We start from the raw sequence: 20,924 nt of genomic DNA, 5'->3' as shown, positions 1-20,924 counted from the left end.
ACATATAAAATTATATAATGTGATATCAACTTGTTTCATTCGAGTAAACTTAAACTACGCTTTTTCTTAGAACTTTATCGTTATCCTTAAATTTCCAGTCATTTTGCTGTTATAAACTACTTTGTTCATACTGTCTTCTTCTCGTTCATTCCGTCGTTACCTTTGATTTATCGGCTTCCTAAAATTTCAAAAATTACAAATACCAGTCGTTATTATATCATCCTTTTCTTTAGTATTTATACAGTCATATATTTAATTCATCTGATCGAACAATCATAATTTATAATTAATCAGTCTATTCAAAACAATCGTAATTTAAGATTTATTTCGTAATTGATCATGGATTTCAGAACACAAAGGTTTCGTCATTATGTCAGCCCATTGATTTTTCGTTGAAACCCATTCAATAACAATACGGTCGTATTTAACACATTCTTTTACATAGTCCTGGTGTATGTCTGTCATGTGTCTCAATCTATTTCCGCCACTAGTCTGTGCACAAATAGTTGCCGCTTTATTGTCGCATCGAAGTATAGCAGCTCCCTTACGGAAAGAAACTACAGCCAGTAAATATTACACTTCTGTAGTTACTACAGGACCCCCTGTAGTTATCACAGAAAGGAACACAATAATCTGTAGTTATTACACGCTGTAATTATTTTAGTGCGTGAAATCCCTGTAATATGGAATACACGTCTAATCATGAAGTGTGAAATCCACTACACGTGTAATCCACTACACGTGTAATCCACTACACGTGTAATCCACTACACGTGTAATCCACTACACGTGTAATCCACTATATGTGTAATATACTACACGTGTGGTAAGTGACTTGTGTAGTAGACTACACGTGTAATCCACTATATGTGTAATATACTACACGTATGGTAAATGACTTGTGTAGTAGACTACACATGTAATCTACAAAATGTGTAATACACTACTACACGCGTGTATTAAACATAATGCTACCAGTAATCCATGTGAAATAGCGAGTCTTATTATCATATATATAGTATACTTTTACTTCAATGCAGCTGTATATAAATTATTTCTATAAATATTGTTTGAAATTTATTAGATTTAATGTATCACTTTTTAACCACATTTTATTATTTTTTAATTTTATGTTTTATAAGTAAATAAATATAAAAAAATATGAAGTGTCAGTGTGTATACAGGGTATTCGCCATTTTGACATCATAAAACAGTAAAATATTTCTAAAATTAAAAAATATATACAGATATGCATGCATAGTGTAATTATTATTATACATTATTTTTACATGATCAAATAATAATTTCAATAATATATATATTGGGCAATATAAATACGTAAGAATCTGACATATCTGCTTAATATATATTATTTTATTTACTACAAAATACATTAATTTACATTATAACTATATAGACTGACTTAATAATAATATAATATTGTACATACATTCATCCAAAAAGTTTACGCATTGTTCACCCGTATCTCTTGCTCGCTATGTCTCTAGAAATCAATCGGTTTCAATTGTATTAACGACAGGCATGATAAATTGCTTATGCCCATTGGAATATGGTATAAGAACGCATTTACTTTTAATCATATCCAATAGGCAACCTCTAATGTTATCAGTTTCTTTTGTAATAAAACTAAAATTCATGGAAGATATCCGATTATTTCTGCATACTTCTTCCGGTAAAATACAATATTCTTTGCATAATAATAAATTAGTTTCAGTTCCACCATTTGCTTTTGTCACAATACATAAATGTAATATATCCAATATCAATCCGTTCTCTGTTAATATTGTACTATTATATCTTTTTAATAATCTAGGATAATTTGAAGTATGGTAAAGAATATTTCTAAAAATAAATCGATCAAAAGTGAAAGCCGTGCTTTCGACAGGTTCCCCTATTAATTCTTCTACAACAAGTTTTTGTATGGCAGTTAACACTATTTCTTTTTTTATTCCAAATGCTTTTAAAGAATTTTCGTATTCTGTGCATCTTTTAATATGACACACTTTCATTAACGAATCAAAAATAGCTTTGCCTTTCGAACTACAATTTTCGCCAGTAAAAGTCGACCTGTTATTGTTAATAAACCTTAATCTAGAATAAACTTTAGATATTTGTTGCGCTATGCATTGTGAACCATTGAATAAAGTTTTTAATGTTCGATTGAAGCCTTCAAAATGAAAAGTTGACCAAGCCCAGAGAGCACCGTAATTTTTCACTGATTCAGGTATGTGCAATAACAAATGAATATTGTAATTCATGAAATCATCTCCATACAATTCTTCTATTTGCAATACAAATGTTCGTAATGCTTGTTCAGCAGCGATAAATTTGTTATCAGAAATGTGTGTTTGTAGAAAAATATTTATACTAAATACAAAAAGTAGCCAATGTTTAATGAATTTCTGTGGCATTAATCCAGTTAAACAAGGCAACGAATAGTAAAGTAAAACATTTTTCCACTCTGATGCCTTAAACAATTTTCTTAGAACTATCGATCGTGGTATTCGTGTTATTTCTGATGGAGGTAGTATACTTGTCAATTTATTATCAAAAACTTGTTGATACTTCCCTAAATACCACTCTTTATCATGATTGCTGGAATCGAACCACGCCATAACAAATTGTTTAATCACGCCTTCCGCAACACTGTGCATATAATCTGGCGGTAAAGACTTAATTATGTCAAAGAGCGGTATAAGTTGTGTTATTGAAGGACCCTTGGCTCCTTTTACTGAATGATTTTTTGAGATACTTTTTTTAACATGTTTGTTGTGTTGATGTTTTTGACGCAAAGCATAAAGATCTCCACAATAAACGCGTTTGAAACCCCCGCTTCTTGTCTTAACTACCTTTCCTTTATTATAGCAATACGAACATCCGTATTTGCCGTTGAACTGTTTCATGAAAAGAACTGAGAACCCTTAAGAAAAAGAACTGAGCAGTTGCACCAGTAACTGATGAAGTTGAATCAGTAACTTGTGATGTTCTATCAGTGACTGAATACGAGAGTCAGTTACTGGTAATGCTTTTCAGTTGACGTCCAGTTTTAATAATCAGTTTCTACAATACTGGTTAGACACTGAGTGTTGTCATCAGTAACTGATGACTGGACCTCAGTTTTTTTTAACGGTTTGTCAGATACTGATTATATTCTTCAGTTGACACCCAGTTTTAATAATCAGTTTCTACATTACTCTAAAAACTGGTTAGACACTGAGTGTTGCCATTAGTAACTGATGACTGGTCCTCAGTTTTTTTAACGGTTTGTCAGATGCTGATTATGTTCTTCAGTTGACGCCCAGTTTTAATAATCAGTTTCTATATTAATCTAAAAAACTGGTTAGACACTGAGTGTTGCCATCAGTAACTAATGACTGGTCCTCAGTTTTTTTTAACGGTTTGTCAGATACTGATTATGTTCTTCAGGCAAGTTTATAGAACTGGTGAAAGTTCAATTGATTCAATTGATCAACCGAACAACATGGAAGTTCTATCAGTTACTGATCAATATAAAACTGAATAAAACTGGACCAATATTGACCAGTTCTTTTAACAGTAACTGGTACAACTGTTCCTTTTATCAGTAACTTGTTTCAATATACTGATCGTGCTGTCATCAGTTACAATAATCAGTTATCCACCAGTTAGTGCCCAGTTTTTTTAATCAGTAACTAGTATAACTGTTTCTTTTATCAGTAACTTGTTTCAATAAACTGATCGTGCTGTCATCAGTTTCAATAATCAGTTATCCACCAGTTAGTGCCCAGTTTTTTTTATCAGTTTTGACTGCATTTTTTCTTAAGGGCATGTTTTGTATCATCGACCTTGCTATTGAATCAACAGGAGCTACAAGTGTATGAACCTTAATACATATTACTTCCTTATGCATGAATGTTGTTGTATTAAAACCATTATTATGTAAGTCAATAAGCTCATCAATGAATGGCTGAAGAAAAATATTCATATTTGGTTTCACAGCGTCAAACCATATGCCAGCTAAGAGAATGTGTTGCCTTCGCAAACGATAAGGCAATTCGTTTATTGTAACTAAAATCGGCCAAATGGATGACATGGAAGACTTAAATAATTGTACCCCATCTGAATTCCACTGGAGGGTAATGTCATTATCTCTAATGATATTTTTACTTCTTAAATTACGGTAAACATTTCCATTAATGATGTCACTTTCCATTTCTTTAGTTTTTCGGAATTGTGCAAAATCTTCGGATTTTACTAATTCTATTAATTGCTCTTTGAGTGGAATATGTATAAAATACTTGTTTCTTTTATCGAGATACTTTTTTTTGTAAATTGTTGTACAGACTTCACATTTCATTCGATTATCGATACATGAATTCAGTATCGTATAACATTCCGGACAGTAATAATATTTACACGCTTTACTTTCTGGTAATGACTTTAATAATAAATATTTGGAGCCATGATGTGTACGAGGAAGATGACAATCAATTACTTGAACAAGAGATTCCAACGCAACATCGGTCAGTTGATGACGAAGAGCCAAACTCACAAGCAGCATTTTGCTTTCTTCTTTTGAAAGATTGCATCCTTCGTACAGTATTTGGCGAAACTGTATAACATAAAGAAATTTTACATTACTTACTACAATAAAAATGCTAAAATTCATCTTAAAAAACGCTATTTTCTCTTTGAGATAAGTTTTTAAATTTTTTCCCACGAAAATGTTTCACCATAATATAAAACTTTAAACATTTCAATTAGGGGGAGATGGAAACTTTTTAACGGCACTGTACAAAACACAACATATAATCAAGACTTCATTTATACACAGATATCAGTAGATTCCGTAGTAACCATGTCCAATAGAAAACTATTCAAAACGATTCACTAACCACATAGAAAACAATAGGTTTATAGTTTTCTGTATGGTTAATGAATGGTTTTGAGTAGTTTTTCATATTGATTCGACTAGTTATTAGCGATTCTGTAAGGTGATACATGTATATTACCTGCTCCATGTGTGGATCTTGATTATGATCTTCGGCATTATCAATAACATTATTGTCATCTTCATCAGCAATAGGGATTTCCTCATATTCGTCCATGTCAGAAGTCAAATTAATTTCATACTCTGATGAGTTATCTGTACATAATAAACTATCATCTCCTTCATGACTTAAGCACAATGAAATGTCATCTACTTCTCCATCGCTGCTTTCGAGGCCCTCGGAACCAGAATCTTTCTCAGATGAAACTATAGGTATAATTGCGACTTCATTTACTATTTCATTGCTACTTCCAGCTACATTTATCTCCTCATCTATTCGGCTCAACTTTGACCATTTTATGTTCTCAACCGAACAACGATTTTCTTGACTCTATGCAAATACAAAAAAAAATAAATTAGTTGTACAGAAAATACATAAACTCTGGCGGCAATTTTAACTAAATGTATCCAAAGATTCACAGAAATTTCAGCAACAATTTTCGTTTGTATACAGGCGTATTTATAAGATATGAGATTTATATATAAGATGTAAGATTTATGTATAAGATATATTTATATATAAGATATGTACATTAATTTACTTATAATTAATTAAATTAATTTACGGATATGACTTAAAAATACTTACATGATTATGTCTTTTTTTTCGAGAATGTGCCGTTGATGCTGGTATTTCGGGGTTATGTTCTTCGTATATGTACTGTTTATACGGTCCTCTTTTATTAACACTCATCGTTAATCAGCACGTTTTTTGTGATTACGTTGCAATTTACAGTCAGATCAAATAATGGTAGTCAAAGGATTACTCAGTCTTTTTCAATATTATGTATGTACGTACTAGACAGTTTCTAGAAGTGAGAGCCGCCAAAAAGTCACGTGACAACGTTCTCATCTGATTGGCTGGTATCACGTAGCTCACATAAACGAATCTTCTGATTGGCTGACATCAAGGCTAAGTCACGTGACCTGTTGGCGTCTCTCTCTCCTAGAGGTTTTCTAGTACGTACATACGCAGTCATATGTATGTAGTACATATTCTCGTTATTTACGGTGTGATCTGCACGTCTGCTGCGGAGCGCGGACTGCGTGGTCAGCAGAGTAGCTGGAAATCGTTTTGAGTTTAGAGAAAGGAAACTGCTTCTTATGCGATCTCTTTCTCTCACTCTCTCGCTCTCCTCACCAAACAATTCCCCGGCATTCCAGAGCCAGAAATGGCGGAAATCCCGGCCTGGCACCCCGGCAGTGTGTGACTGTGTAGCAGTGAGCTGATGTGAGAATAATATTCTAGAGAGAACTTGCAAGAGTTATAGTAGAAAAAAGGTGAAAAAGTGCTCTATTCTCGAGAGGAATTCGCTGCTGTTTATATTGTCTCTCGAGTGTTATACCTTTTTATTTATTAACAGTATAATACTTTCATCGTAAAAATGAAAGATAGCGAGTGCGTATTAATAGAATTCATCAACGAGGATTATAAAGTCGCAGTAGGCTACTTGTCGTGGCTTCAAAATGAGACATTACGAAATAAAGAAGCACTACAAAAAATTATTGATGGAAAAGAAGAAGTTGCAATTAATTGGCCCGTAAATTGCGAAATTGCTCCTGCATCGAAGATGCACAAAAAAGTACGAAATTGCTCGTGGAAATCCCACGTTGTACATATTTTGTCATTTGGAGGTAAGTTTTTATATGAACTAATAACATAATTTGTAACCTATACATATAGAGTACACTTTTATATATAGTACCCACATATAGCACATCTAAGATTGTGGTGCTATGTGCATGGATATGTCGCCTCATATTTTTATCGTTTAGCAATGTAATTACCTTTAGTTTACATATTTAATTGCGTATATTAAATATATTTCTACAATTTTCTTATTATATTTTTTTATTATATTTCTCATTAAAATATAAATATAATATTATATTTCTTATTATATTTTTTAAATGTAACATTTGCATTGAAAACATTATATTTAGTATTAAAGCGACACATTAGTACCTAATAAATACAGATATACGTAACTGGAGTACGGACAAGAGCTTCACAGGCTCTTACTCGTGTTCTTAGAAACATTTCTTATTTGTACTCTGTATAGATCCTGCTGGAAGAAAGAAGTCGCCAAAAAGTTGCTGAAAATTTCTCTAAAAATATATTGCAATTCAAACCCTTTTCAGAGAATTTTTACAAAAATATGTTTCAAAATTTCTGTAAATCTCTACAATCTCTGAAGTTGTTTAAAAAATTATGACTAAAACAAAATTTTAATTTTGTAGAGAAATTAAGAGATTCTCAGATATAATTTTTTTTTTAAATCTCTAAAACGCTTTTAATTTCAAGATATTTCCAAAGTTCAAAAACTTCTTTCCAGCAGGATATCCACAAACACAATATTTTCAATCCAATAATTCAAAATTTTATTTTTAAATCATATCTATTTATAATTTTTAGAATGGACCGAAATGTGTAAGCAGTGTGATAACGTATTAAAATTTGAAATTCCAAACCCATCAAAAAGTGATAGAAAAGTGCTAAAACGAAAAAGTTTAGACAACCTGGAAACAATTTCTGCAGATGGAGACTCTATTGAAAATGGCTTTAAAAAAAGTCGAACGGTACAACGTAAAAAATGTTTATGCTTATATAATTTTCAGCAACGATTTTCTTCAATTTTATTAATCTTGTTAAAGTTTTTATAATTTTGTTAAATTTTGCCGTTTCTTTGCTATTTTTGCTAAATTAATTTTACTCATTTTCAAGAAATTTTACTAAACATTATCAACAATTACATTAATTATATATTTAATTATTACCTTGTAGAAATTATTTTCCTTTTCTTAATTTCTCTAAAAATACAACGTTTTCGCTACTTTGAAGAAAATTTTGCTTATTTTTCTGAAATCATAGTTTTAGTAGAATTTCAGAAAAATTTGCCAAGGAAATATCCAAGATGATGTGTAAAAATAGCGATTCTCATCAATTAGATCTTAATATTTTTTATGAATTTCAAATTGATTCAATTTAAATTGATATCAATCATGTTCAATACATTTTTTATTAAAATAGATTGATACAAATAATTAAAAATATATGATTGATAGCGATTTATTTTAACAAAAGTAAATTGATTTGAAAAGCAACTATATATATTAAGATCTAGTTTAGAAGTAGATTTCCTATTGATTGAAATTACTCATTTTTACCAAGGTTGTTAGTATAAGTTTTTTTGTTATATAATTTTAGGAAAATAAGAAAACATCAAAATTACGAGAAACTGCCAAAAAAAGAGCAGAAAACAACATTGTAGAAGCACTGAATATTAAGAAAGATAAATTTCAAGATGTAAGTATAATAAGCTAGTGTTATTAATTCGAATTGAATACATTATCAGAGTTATTATTCTCATACAAATATATTATGTGGTTAGAAGGAAATTGCGGACACTTGGAAATAAATGAGTAACTGGAAACGAGCGTTAAACTTTTACTCCATTTTCATTTTAGAGAAGATTTCAGTCGTTCTCTTTCTTTTTTTTTACGAAGGTTTGGTTCCGGGGAACGTTTATTGCTGTACCTGTCCTCACGTATACATATATTTGTACTATAACAGGTCTCTAAATGTGTAATAAATGTGTAATAAGGAGATCAACTCTTTTATGATTAAATAATTACAAACATGCAGTTTTAATATAAAGAATAAATCGTATACATGTAACAAAATTTTTAATCTTGAAAATTAAATTATATAACTTATTTTTCATAAGATTTTACTAATACATGTAAGATTAATATATTATTACATATAAGATTTTATTAATATGAGATTTTGATATTGTAAATATTATCTAATTTTCTAGGTTAGAAATTTTGTTAATTGTGTTATTTTTGAATTTTTATTAAATAACACTTTTATAATTATTTATTAATAAAAAAAGTTAATTTCTTTATTCAATAAGATATATGGAATAGGTGTAGTAGAAACGCAACAGAATGTATACATTAATATATAAAAATTTGTGAGGATTAATTGATAAAGCCTCAACAATGATTGTGAACTGCAGAACCAAATCTCCATAATTGAGAAAAGATAGAGATAGTACAGAAGCTCTCCTAGCTCACAATTAAAATGGAAAAAACGTTCGTCGTTTGCACTCATTTATGTTTGCAATTTGGTCGTGGCCACACGGTATTTTTAAATCTGAATAATTTCACTTAACTGAATATATGTGACATTTTATTGAAATTTAGGATAATACCCTGACAGAATCATCCGATGATTCAAGTATTGACGAACAAGTATCAAAACACGATATTTCAAAAACAAATCTTTTGCACAAGCAGGAAGTGAAGAAATTAAAAGACGAGATTTTTCGACTTAAAAAAATTATAAAGTATTCGGAAGGTAAAAATACAATTTTACATATACATAAATGCACCGAAGTTTTTGAAAACATTTAAACATAACTGTCCACCACGGCGTTTTTTTGTTTTATTTATTTCCGGAACTCTCTCTTATAGTCTATTATTGCTTTCGCGCATTGTTGATGTTCTCTGCGTTATTTATTTTTATTTTATCTATGTATATTTTATTTTACTATATTTTTATCTATTTATTTCATTTTTACTATATTTCTATCTATATATTTTACTTTTGTTCTGTCTTTTTGTGTCTGCTCTTTATGTTCCGTTATATTTATACTGCCACTTATCATATGCCACATAAATTCTCTGTAAATGGGCATCTATTTACGTAGAAATTCCTAAATAAATACATAAATAATAAATACTTTTTTCAGATATTCAACAAATAGACAAATGCACTAAAAAAGTACTTTCCAAGTTGAAAGAGATTGAAGAAAAATTGAAAAATTTAGAAAAAGAAATCGATAAGAACACAAATAATGTTATGGTAAGATAACTAATTTATAATCAATTTCAATTAGTTTTCATATTAATGTCAGAGGTTTTTATAAATATACACAAATATCTTGTATATGATTACTAATTGTTATAATTTAGTATCATTTTATATTATAGAGTTGGAGTACTATTGAAACAGTTCCTGTATATAGTAATGATATAATAAAAAATAAATCCGAAATAATGGACACTGATCCATTAATTGATTGTGATTCGAAAAACAGTCCGAATGATGAATGCCTGAATGCGGATAAGGTACAAAATATACATTTTTTTATTAGTTGCATATGTATAAATAATTATTAAATTATTATGTATTGAAAATAGGAAAAAAAACTTAAAGACTATTCGTATATGTGGAACAAATTAAAACAAAAAAGTATATAGTTTATTTAATATTCATATAACTATCATGAAATTTTGTTAATTCTATAATCTGAGTAGATAACTGAAAGCGAGCGAGCTAGCTTAATTTTGAAATCTAGTTTTGTAACATGTTGAAAAAGATATAAATAATATTTGATGCATAAATATAAAATAATAAATGGAATAAATATTACTGTTTTTAATTGTGACAGTAAGCAATTTAAAGTTATTTTTCTTTATTGACGTTTCTAAGTAACTATAAGTAAAGTTTCGACTCCAGTTTTGTGTTCTTATCAAACTTATATTTATTTTGAAACAGATAATACATATATGTATAAAGTGATAAAAATTGATAAATATTTTTTATGACATAAATTTATGTGTAAAGTACAGTTTGAACAAACAATATTTATTATGTAATGAAAATATATAAAATACAATGCCAATTTGAAAGAGAACAAATTTAAAAGATCAAAAGTAACTTATAGTACGGTATAACGATGTAATTTAGTATTAAAAATAAAGTTCGCTTTTATGTATCCAAGTTTGTATGTTTAAGTATACTAATTACAAAGTGTAATATTTAATTATGCAATGTAAATTTTAAGAAAGTTTCTGTGTAACATTAGAATTATTTTGTTTTCAATTCTTGTTATGACATTAATCTTTAAATTTAAATGTTACTTTTGTTTTGGATTTTAAAACTAACATCAGAAGTAAGGCAAATCTGTAAATAATATATACTTAAACAAACAAACCTGGACACATAAAAGCGAACAAAACACTTTAGTATACTAAATTGCATTGTTGTACTGTAGTAGGTTTCTTTTTTTAATTGTTACTGTTAATAGTATTATATTTTTACTATATAATAAACATTGTTTGTTCAAACTATACGTTACATCTGAATTTTTATGTCATAAAACATTTATTTACCAATAAATATTGCTTTTTATATATTATAATGTCTGTTTCCAAATAAATAAAAGCCCCTGATGAGGACACGCAACTGGTGTTAAAATGTTACTTGGGCAAAAAAAAAAAGAAAATGACTTCACAATCTGTGAAACAAAGGCCATAAATAAAAAAAACTTAAAATAATTGGTGTTCCATATCAATCCAAAAAATATCAGAATTACTGGCAAAAAATATAAGTAAACAATTTTATTTCTTTGTAATTGCCTAATTTTAATATAGGAATTTTCGGCTACTATAAATTCTGATGGGATTACCAATACTGAATATAGTGGTATAATAAAAAATGCTACAATCGAATTTCGACCTTCACATACATCTTGTGAAAATGTAAGTTTTATATAAATATGTCTATATTATATAGTAGTGTACGTACACAGAAGTCTATACTTAACTAAATCGCTAACATCGAGCTTTGGCTATGGAAAAACTGTATCGGGCGACCTCCTCAAAAAATGACAGCGGTGCGTATGTATATAGTGCGTATGTGATACTCGGTGGGTGCATATGTGCGCATGTGTGTGTCGTGAGCGACCATTTCTTGAGGAGGTATACTGACTAAACAATGGGCCAAACCAGGATATCCGGCTGACACACTTTTTTCACAAAGTTAGCGATCTAGTTAAATATAGACATCTGTGTGTACGTGATTGTGCAACTTCGAATATTTTGACATTATAGAATTCTGTTATTACGTAAAATAAATTACATTTTTCAGGAAAACATTGCTTTTAATGAAAATGGTCTTCTTAAAGACAGTAATAAAGAAAATAAAGAAAATTCGACATTAGAAAAGGTGAATTAATTATTCATGATTGATGATGTAATGACTTTACATATATGCACTGCTGTAAGAAATAATTGTTATATGTAAACATTCTTCAGGTGGTATCTGGAGGGAGATATTTTGGATTCAAGCACATCACGAATACTCAACTGAGCAAGGTCAATGACAGCAGCGTATCGAAGCTAACATGTGACCTTCTCAGTTTAGTTTATGAAAAAACGGAGTTAAGAAATTCTAGTTTGACTGGATCCATAGCCAATGCCAATAAATCCTCAAATCTGGATAAAAAATCGACCGAGAAATTAGACCCTGTTCGACTAAAAGCTGTAGAAAGTAAGAAATTTGTCAATTTAATATAATTTGTGAATATAAAATACATAATATATATTTAAAATCGAGCATAAATGTCTGAATTATGCTATTCAAAAGTATATATATGTATATAATTAAATTTGGTATATAGAAAGAGGATTTTTTATTCTGTTGTCCTTTTTTCAGATTTTATTTATGAGAAATTCGGCAAGACAGACGACAATACGAAATTATTCCGTAATGCTGTCCGAAGCAAGTGCAACAATGCCAAAAAAAAAGTGCCGGTTAAAATATAAGATCGGTTCGACTACTGATTATCAATTCAAGTCATAGTTAAACAAATTCTGAAGAATTATAAAAGTGATCAGTATTAATACAAATAAGATTTATTGTTTAAAAAACTAGATTTTAGAATTTGTTTTAAATAACTGTGCAATAAGAAACAAATAATTTTATTTTGATCAGTTTTTTTTTTAAATAAGATGTTTTATTTCAAGCAGATGATAATAGTCTATAAAGTTTTTTTTATATAGATAAATTAGTTTATATACATATAAAGTTATATCAATAAGTGTATTATATATAAAAATATATATATAAAATAAACAAAATTCAATATATTACGTTTGTTATTTACATGATACATATAATATAAAATTGTGGGAAAAATCACTTATTTAAAAATTGTAATAAAATTTTTACATTCAATTTATTTAAAATTAATCAATTGGATCGATTATATATTCAGACATTTTTATAAAACAGGATAACTGTATACTGTAATATATACGTATATATATATAGGAAAACAATCTGTAGTGTATAATTATATAATACATAGAAAAATATATATTTATATATTTTTTTCTTATATGTATTATAATTATACACTACAGATTATTTTCCTATAATCCCACAGTGATATTACAGGCTATTATTATCCTGTAATATCGGCAAGATATTACAGGCTATTATTATCCTGTAATATCGGCAAGATATTACAGGCTATTATTATCCTGTAATATCGGCAAGATATTACAGGCTATTTTCCTGTAATATTTTCCTGTAATCCGAGCGTATAGTACGAAAATATTACAGTATATTACAATACTTCAGTCTGTAATTTCGTGTGATACTTTTATGTAGTTCCTGTAATATAATTTTCTGTAATCCGCTGTAGTTTCTTTCCGTAAGGGCTGGTATTATAATTAAACATTGCAAGACTAATCCATCTATCCCACTGCTTTTGCTCATTTGCATATTGTTTAAGATATTCTCCTAATGCATGATGTGATCTTTCTAATGATCCGTTTGACTGAGGATGAAAGGCAGTTGTGCGAAATTTGCGAATTCTGAATCTTAGCAATCTTTTTCATTAAATCGCTAATAAAGTTTCTTCCTTGGTCGGTTAATATTGCTTTAGGTGCCCCTAATACACAAATAAATCTGTCCACGAAGGCTTCCGCTATTGTTTCGGAAGTTTGATCTGGTAGGGCTCCCATGCAAAACTTAGTTAATTGATCTTGTAAGGTTAAAATATATTCGTTGCCTCTTTCGGTTTTGGACAGAGGTCCTACAATATCCATTGCTACTTTATCGAAAGAAGATCCTGGTGTGTCAGTAATTATCATAGGTTGTTTAGTCTTTACTCGCACTAATTTTTTCAATTGACATTGTAAGCATTGCTGTATATATTGTTGAACGTCAGATTTTAAGTTTTCCCAATAATATTTATGCTTAATTCTATGATATGTCTTTGTAACGCCTCGGTGTCCTCCGGTAGGCGAACAGTGCATTTCACCGATTATAATAGAACGCAGGTCTCTAGGAGGGTATTTAATTAATCCATTACATATGATTAATTTGGTTGTTGAGTTAGTAAAATTTAATTGTAAAACAGATTTTATATTATTCCATGGTATATTGTTAACAATATCTGTCTTTGCGATGCTGAGTGTTTCTAATTTTAGTCTGTCGGCGACGTCTTGTAAGTTTTTTATAACTGTGGTAATCTGCGTTAAGGTCATTGTTGGGCCTTCCCGTTGTCTTTCACTGATGGGTAGTGCTATATGGTAATATTTTTTATACTTAACGGCCTTTGCTTTACCTAAGGTAAGCGGGCTTAAGCGTGGGATCTCGTTTCGTTCGAATAGCTTTTGTGATCCGGAATCTAATGGTTTCCCACTAGTGTCGACAAAGTATGCAACGTTATCTTTACGTAAAAATAGCAAATCGCGAGTTTCAATTATATTGCCTTTGAGTGTTTGAAAATCAATAATGGTAGGTTTTATTCGTGGATTTTTATTTTCATGAGCGGGGACGTCAGATTCGTCTTTCTTATCGTCTATTTCATTATCTGCTATGTCACTTTCTTTGTCTGGCGGATCGTTTCTATCTTCTATCTCCTCGATTTCATTTCCCTGATCCTGTGATCTTTCTTGTTGATTATGCATATTTTTCGCTGTCTGGCTTTGCGTTTGTATTCTATTATAATCAGGAGATCGTGTATTAATGCTTTTTCTACAATTTTCGATGTCGGCGGCTCACGCAGTTCTTCCTGCGTAAAAGGTATAGAATCTTTGTTTCTATCAGGTGGGTTATCGTTAGGTGGTAAATCTTCCATTTTTTCGTCATCTGAAAGGTATAGATCGAAATCCTCGTCCTCCTCCTCCTCATCAGATTCTTCTAACATTTTAGCAATTGTTTCTGCATCTCTGGGATCATTCGGATTTAAAAGTTTTTTATGATTAATTACGTTGCAGTCTGCTTCTTCAAAATTTACCGGATTTCTTGACAAAGCGTCGGCGTTAACATTAGTTTTTCCTGCCTTGTATTCTACATCATAATCATATTCTGCTAATTTCAATCTCCAGCGGAGAATTCTCATGTTTGCATCTTGGGCATTTTTAAACCAAAGTAAAGGTTTATGATCTGTGACTAATGTAAATTTCCGCCCGTATAAGTATGGTCGGAAGTGTTTAACACAATATATTATTGCTAAGGCTTCTTTTTCATATGTATCGTATTTTATTTCATTGTCGGTTAAAGTTCGCGATTCGTATGCTATTGGTCGATCTTTATTTATTTCTCCTTGTGATAAAATGCCTCCTACGGCAATTCCAGAAGCGTCGGTAGTTAGAATGAAGGGTTTTGAAAAATCAGGATATTGTAGAACTGGTTCTTGGCACAATTTCTGTTTTAATATTTCGAAAGATTCATCTTGAACAGACGTCCAATCAAAAGGCGTATCGTTTTTTAATAGGTTCGTCAAAGGTTTAGCTAATTTTGAAAAATTTGGTATAAATCTCCTGTAATATCCTGCTAACCCAAGAAATTGTTTAATATTTTTCGATGTTTTTGGCCTAGGAAATTGTCTCACGGCTTCTAATTTTCTTGGAGCGGGTTTAATTCCATCGCTACTTATTATGTGTCCTAAGTATGTTACCTCGATTTTTAAAAATTCGCATTTATCGGGCTGTAATTTTAGATTAGCTTGGCGGAGTCGTTCCATTACTAAATTGTACCTTCTTTCGTGTTCTTCTAATGTAGGAGCGGAAATAATAATATCATCCATATAGATAAATACACCTTCTATCCCTGTTAATATTAGATCCATTAGTCGTTGGAAGGTAGCGGGAGCATTCTTTAACCCAAAAGGCATTCTTTCGAATTCATAATGACCATTAGGAGTCGTAAATGCGGTTTTATGGCTATCTGCGGGGTCCATTTCTATTTGGTGAAACCCAGAGGCGAAATCACATACGGTGAAATATTTTGCAATGCCTAACTGGTCGATAATTTCGACAATGTTCGGTAATGGGTAGGCATCGCCCATAGTTTTTTCATTCACGCCTAGGAAATCTAATACTACTGTTGTGAGCGCACAACGTATTCGCGACGAATTATAGCACCTGGCAACAACGAGGGCCGGATTACTGGGTAATCCGACCCTAGCGACGAGGACCGATGACGCGACAGCCAGCACGCGTCGCGGTAATGACCATATATGGTCATTCGAGATATCATCAGCCCGCTAGGACGTTGATCGCGAAGTCAAAATCGCTGACTGCTAGGTCAGCAATGCCGAGGCGATAAAAAGCCCGCCCTTCCAAGGAACGGCGGGCAGTCTAAGAACCGAGCGCGTACCGCGAGTCAACGAAACGTTAATTGTAACCCGCAAGTCAGGGTAGTAGAAATCCACAAGTGTATCAATAAAACTTTCTTTTTATTTAACGTGACTGCTACTCAATATCGCCAGTGTCCTCTCTCCCTCTAATCGGCGGATCCAAAGAACTCGGTGCCGGCCCTGATCTCCAATTCAAGGCGGCGGCACAACACTACTCTCCAACGTTTGTTTCCTTTTGAGTCTTCCTTTTTCGGCACTATCCAAATAGGCGTATTGTAAGGTGACTGAGAAGGTTTTATGATCCCTGCCTCGAGCAGTTCCTTTACCTGTTTATTTATTTCCTCCTTGTGGACTTGTGGAAATCTATATTGTCGAGTATTTATTGGTTGATCATCCGTTGTTGGTATTTGATGTCGCAATACATGAGTGGCTGTTAATTTTTCTCCGGGAAGGTGGAATCGATCCTGACTATTACTTATAAGTTTCATAACACTTTTCTTTTCTTCATTATTTAAGTGTTCTAGTCGTAGCAATTTTGTAATCTCCGTAAACCTATCTTTCTTAGGTTCTACGGATGATACAAAACATTAGCGTGAAATAACATCATTAGTTGGTGCTTCTGTTGTTAGGTGATGTTGTTTTGATTTACGTTTGAATCTGAAATTTTCCATTATTTCATGGAATCGAGCTTGTGCGCATGCCAAAGTTATTGAAGACGGTTTATTTTTCCTGTTAATTTCATAAATTTTCTCCATATTAGTATTATATGATTTTACTCTTCTCATGAGTTCTCCAATAGTAACATGAGAGGTATTATTTTTATTAACATCTGCACTTTTTATGGGTATTCCAACCCTTGGAAATATTATTTTTTTCTCTGGATTTAAGGAGCTCTCTATTTTTGGCTCTCTTAAACAAAATTCTGTCGTATTACGTAGTAAGGTTTGGTTGCTTCCCTCCTCGTAATCGACGGGGGTAGAATATATTAGAGGAGTCTGGAAACTTACCTCTGCAATTCTAGGATTATTTAAATCTTCTGGAGAGGTTTGGTAACCTCCTCCTCCCGAGATTTTGTTATTCAATATTTCAGGAGGGGTTTGGTAACTTCCCCCTCCAGGATTTTGGGAATCTTCTGGAGAGGTTTGGTAACTTTCCCCTCCAGAGATTTTGGAATTATTTAATATTTCAGGAGGGGTTTGGTAACGTCCCCTCCAAGGATTTGGGAGTCTAGCATTTCGGGGGAGGTCTGGAAACCTTTCTCTCGAGTATCTAGATCAAGATTTTTATTTAATTTTTTATTTCCTCTCATAGTTTTATTCTCAATCTTCTCCCTTAATTCTTCTTCTCTTGCTTTATTTTGATTTTCATTTATAAACTCGTCCTTATTTAACTTTGCATGGTCGTTATTTTTTATTTTTTTTTTCAAGTTAGAATCCAATAATTGATTTAAAAATCTCACGAAGAATTAATTTAACGTTTGAAAAGAGATTAATAATTTACGCAAAACGATTATCTACTCGTGAAAAGATTAAGATTCTTTAGTGTCTCGAGAGTCTCGAAAATTTGTGACATGTTAGGGATTTCAAGATCAAAGAATCTCACGATCTGCAAATGTTAATTCCCAACAAGATGTTAATTCACAGCCGTTGCTCGTCACTGTTTCATGTCGTAAAGAAAGTCTGATAACAGTATCATGTTGGCGTCGCAGACGGATTTAACGAACTGGCCGCGCGCATTGTGTTCCGGAAATATTTTCTACTATAGAGTCTCCTAGATAAATCCCGTGGGCTATTTTTGGATGGAGTTCCGAAAACGGCCCCCCTCCGATTTCGATGAAACTTTGTGAAAAGCTTCGTTTTGGGTTAAAATGAAAGCCCTTAAAAGGAATTTTGGCGACTCCTATGATAAAGCCATTTTTTAAGATAAAATGATAAAGAATATAGGGCTGTTCTTCCGAAAATGTCCGTGCTCCGATTTAGGTGAAACTTTGTGAATAGGTTCCTTTTAAATAAAAAAGACATATACCAAAAGGATTTTTTGCGACTTCAAAGTTTAGCAACTTTTTTAACATTTTTGCAAGGGTGTGCCAATAATCAAGCATCTTAATTCAAGCAGTTAGGTATCACGCTGGGAGTTTGTTTAGTTTTATTATCCGGGGGAAGGGGCTCCGCCGTAGGCGTGGGAGGGAAACACTTAAATACTTTTAAAGCGCGTCACTAACCTACATAGGTTAGTTGACGCGCTTTAAACACTTAAATACATTTAAAGCGCGTCACTAACCTACACTGTTGTTTGTTCTGCATGTTTTAGCGTCGTGGCCAGATTTAGAGCACAATTGACAGAAAACATGATTTTCTTGGACTATGTTAACAGGGCGTCGGACTTGAGAATCGCGGAGGCGACATTTATCAGCGCTATGTCCGCGTTTTTTGCAAATTTGACATATTAAAATCTCAGTTCCTAGATCGGTTTTATTGTGAGACTGAGTTAATTTTTTACAATTAGAGGCTAAATGTCCTTCTTTATAACAGATCTGGCAGGTTTCCCGCAAGCGATTAGTGTTCGATGATTTTCCTGCAAGATTACCTTGACCCTGTCGTAAATCTGTCATTTCGTACAGCTCTCTTTCTATTCTCAATGCGTCGGCCACAGTGGCTTGGACATCCAAATTTCTTGTCACTCTTTGTTCAATTTCCGGTTTCAACCCTCTAATGAAACATTTACACATGTCCCTTTCTAACGAGGCTTTAATATTTTGACCGGGGGCGGCAGCATGTCCTGAATTTTTATGTGCTTCTAATATCTGTTTTCCCAACAATTTGACCCGATTCGCGTAAGTTACTACATCTTCCTCTATTTTTTGATAGATGCAACCTAACTCTCCTTGTAATTGATAAATATTTTTAGCAGCGCCATAGACTTGTTCTAAATATTTTGTTAACGAGGCTACCGTATCGAAATCTTGATCTTGTATGGTACGACGAGCTTCGCCTATAATTCGGGTTCTGATTATTTTAGTGAATTGAGATTCTGCCTCATCGGGCAGCATAGCTTTCGCTTCCTCGCATCCCTCGATAAAATATGTTAACGGAATATTTTTTCCGTCAAAGAAGGGAACGGCCTCTACCGCGTATTTTAATATGGCGAAAGGGTTAGCGTGGGCCATTGTTCCTGCGATGCTTATAAAAGAATTATACTGATCTTGCCGCCCAGGTAGTATTGTTTTATTCGAGGGATCGTCGGAAACGGGATACTGATCCTGCAGTGCAGGTAGTATTGTTTTATCCCAGGAATCAGAAACGCGAAGGGTGAAATCGGACGCGTCGGTTATATTTGATTTGTCCTCCGCAGTCTCGCCAACGTTTGGGGTGAAAAGTTGTCTAGGTGCTGATTTAATGTTAGGAAAGGAAGTGGATGTATATGGTGTAGAGCTAGGTTTAATTTTGCCTTGATTCTCTAAGGCTTGTTTAAACAGTTCGTCGACTTCAGCCTTATCAGACTTAGACCTCGTACTCATTACCACTCTCGAAAAATCACACTTTAATCCCGGACGAGCCCCCAATTTTTAAGTTCTGTTACGCCCAACCTCGGGATTAGGATAAGAAAATCCGGGAAGCAAAGGAAAGGCTAACCAGAGAGGTCGGGGTAAGGAAGGACGCAACTAGACGCTTAAGAAATTTGCTCGCAGGTACACGCTCTGAGGCGCGTGGCGCGAGCCGGACGCACTTTCAATGGCTCAGGAAGGGTCAACGTCCGTAGAGACGGTAGGACGCCTTCCGTGAGCGGTGCGACCGTCGGTCCTCTTTTAAGTCAGGGAATTTAATCCTTTTAACTTAGGATCGGACCTCGTGCGATTCCGAGAGGTGGGTGAGTAATGGGGAGGTCTTAAGTTACAAATAAATGAGATGGACAGCTATATTTAACATAAATAAAACATTTATTCTGAATTAAGTAAACTATCGCTATACAATAAGTAAGACGTAGGCAAATTAAACGGGGAATTGAGAAATTTAAAAGTGAAAATGTATGTGTAAAGGTGTATTCATCGCGGGTGATACATTGGTGCGGGGGGTGATCGGGCAGGATTTTTGAAGGGAGACTTATTTAGAATTGGACATCCTGCCCGCTATTATTACATCGAGATCGGCATTGAATTGCATAATGGTTTGATTAAGTGCGCGTGTGGTGTATATGAGTACTTGAAACTAATTTAAGTCGATATTAACAATAAAATATAAAGAAATGTTTGGGGGTGAAAACAGAGGGACAGGAATTTATGGATAAAAAAAATGATTGTTAATCTAAGGTGACTATTTCGGGATCGACCATTTCCTCGTGGATGTCAAGGGTCGAGGCGGTTGACGGGGTCGGAGACTGACTTCGGGAAGAGGAGGGGGAATTGGGAGGTTCTAGTAAGGCGGCGG

The 20,924-nt window shown here is 32.6% G+C and overlaps 2 protein-coding genes across 3 annotated transcripts; one reads left to right on the top strand and one right to left on the bottom strand.

The window, feature by feature from the left end:
• Positions 1–2,945: 2,945 nt before the first annotated feature.
• Positions 2,946–5,918, bottom strand: LOC139776878 (uncharacterized). Its single transcript, XM_071713884.1, has 3 exons — positions 5,640–5,918; positions 5,013–5,381; positions 2,946–4,612 (listed from the first exon to the last, which is right to left on the bottom strand). Exons 1-3 carry the CDS (start codon positions 5,742–5,744, stop codon positions 3,767–3,769), a joined length of 1,320 nt encoding a protein of 439 aa, XP_071569985.1. The 5' UTR covers positions 5,745–5,918; the 3' UTR covers positions 2,946–3,766.
• Positions 5,919–6,088: 170 nt separating this feature from the next.
• On the top strand, positions 6,089–12,901 carry LOC139776877 (uncharacterized). 2 transcript variants are annotated; one of them, XM_071713883.1, is made up of 11 exons: positions 6,089–6,331; positions 6,415–6,685; positions 7,467–7,630; positions 8,259–8,357; positions 9,263–9,416; positions 9,811–9,923; positions 10,052–10,189; positions 11,498–11,605; positions 11,994–12,071; positions 12,161–12,395; positions 12,561–12,901. In XM_071713883.1, the coding sequence occupies exons 2-11, from the start codon at positions 6,436–6,438 to the stop codon at positions 12,668–12,670; spliced, it is 1,449 nt and encodes a 482-aa protein (XP_071569984.1). In that variant the 5' UTR covers positions 6,089–6,331; positions 6,415–6,435; the 3' UTR covers positions 12,671–12,901. The 2 variants fall into 2 exon arrangements, with proteins under 2 accessions (XP_071569984.1, XP_071569983.1); XM_071713882.1 differs by having other exon boundaries at positions 6,090–6,685; positions 12,561–12,900.
• Positions 12,902–20,924: the final 8,023 nt, after the last annotated feature.

The sequence above is a fragment of the Temnothorax nylanderi genome, unplaced genomic scaffold, assembly GCF_030848795.1.
Source record: "Temnothorax nylanderi isolate EJ_2023f unplaced genomic scaffold, tnyl_v1.0 TNYL_tig0131_pilon, whole genome shotgun sequence".
Taxonomy (NCBI): domain Eukaryota; kingdom Metazoa; phylum Arthropoda; class Insecta; order Hymenoptera; family Formicidae; genus Temnothorax; species Temnothorax nylanderi.
This window is presented reverse-complemented; position numbering and strand designations above follow the sequence as displayed.

Bases quoted from the DNA above. Each gene is read 5' to 3' on its own strand.
- LOC139776878 (XM_071713884.1), bottom strand. From the start codon at position 5,744: ATGAGTGTTAATAAAAGAGGACCGTATAAACAGTACATATACGAAGAA. The intron at 5,382-5,639 runs GTAAGTATTTTT...GTATTTGCATAG, and splicing joins GAAAAAAAAGACATAATCAT to AGTCAAGAAAATCGTTGTTC. The intron at 4,613-5,012 runs GTAATATACATG...TATGTTATACAG, and splicing joins AAGATCCACACATGGAGCAG to TTTCGCCAAATACTGTACGA.
- LOC139776877 (XM_071713883.1), top strand. From the start codon at position 6,436: ATGAAAGATAGCGAGTGCGTATTAATAGAATTCATCAACGAGGATTAT. The intron at 9,924-10,051 runs GTAAGATAACTA...TTTATATTATAG, and splicing joins AGAACACAAATAATGTTATG to AGTTGGAGTACTATTGAAAC. The intron at 12,396-12,560 runs GTAAGAAATTTG...TCCTTTTTTCAG, and splicing joins TCGACTAAAAGCTGTAGAAA to ATTTTATTTATGAGAAATTC.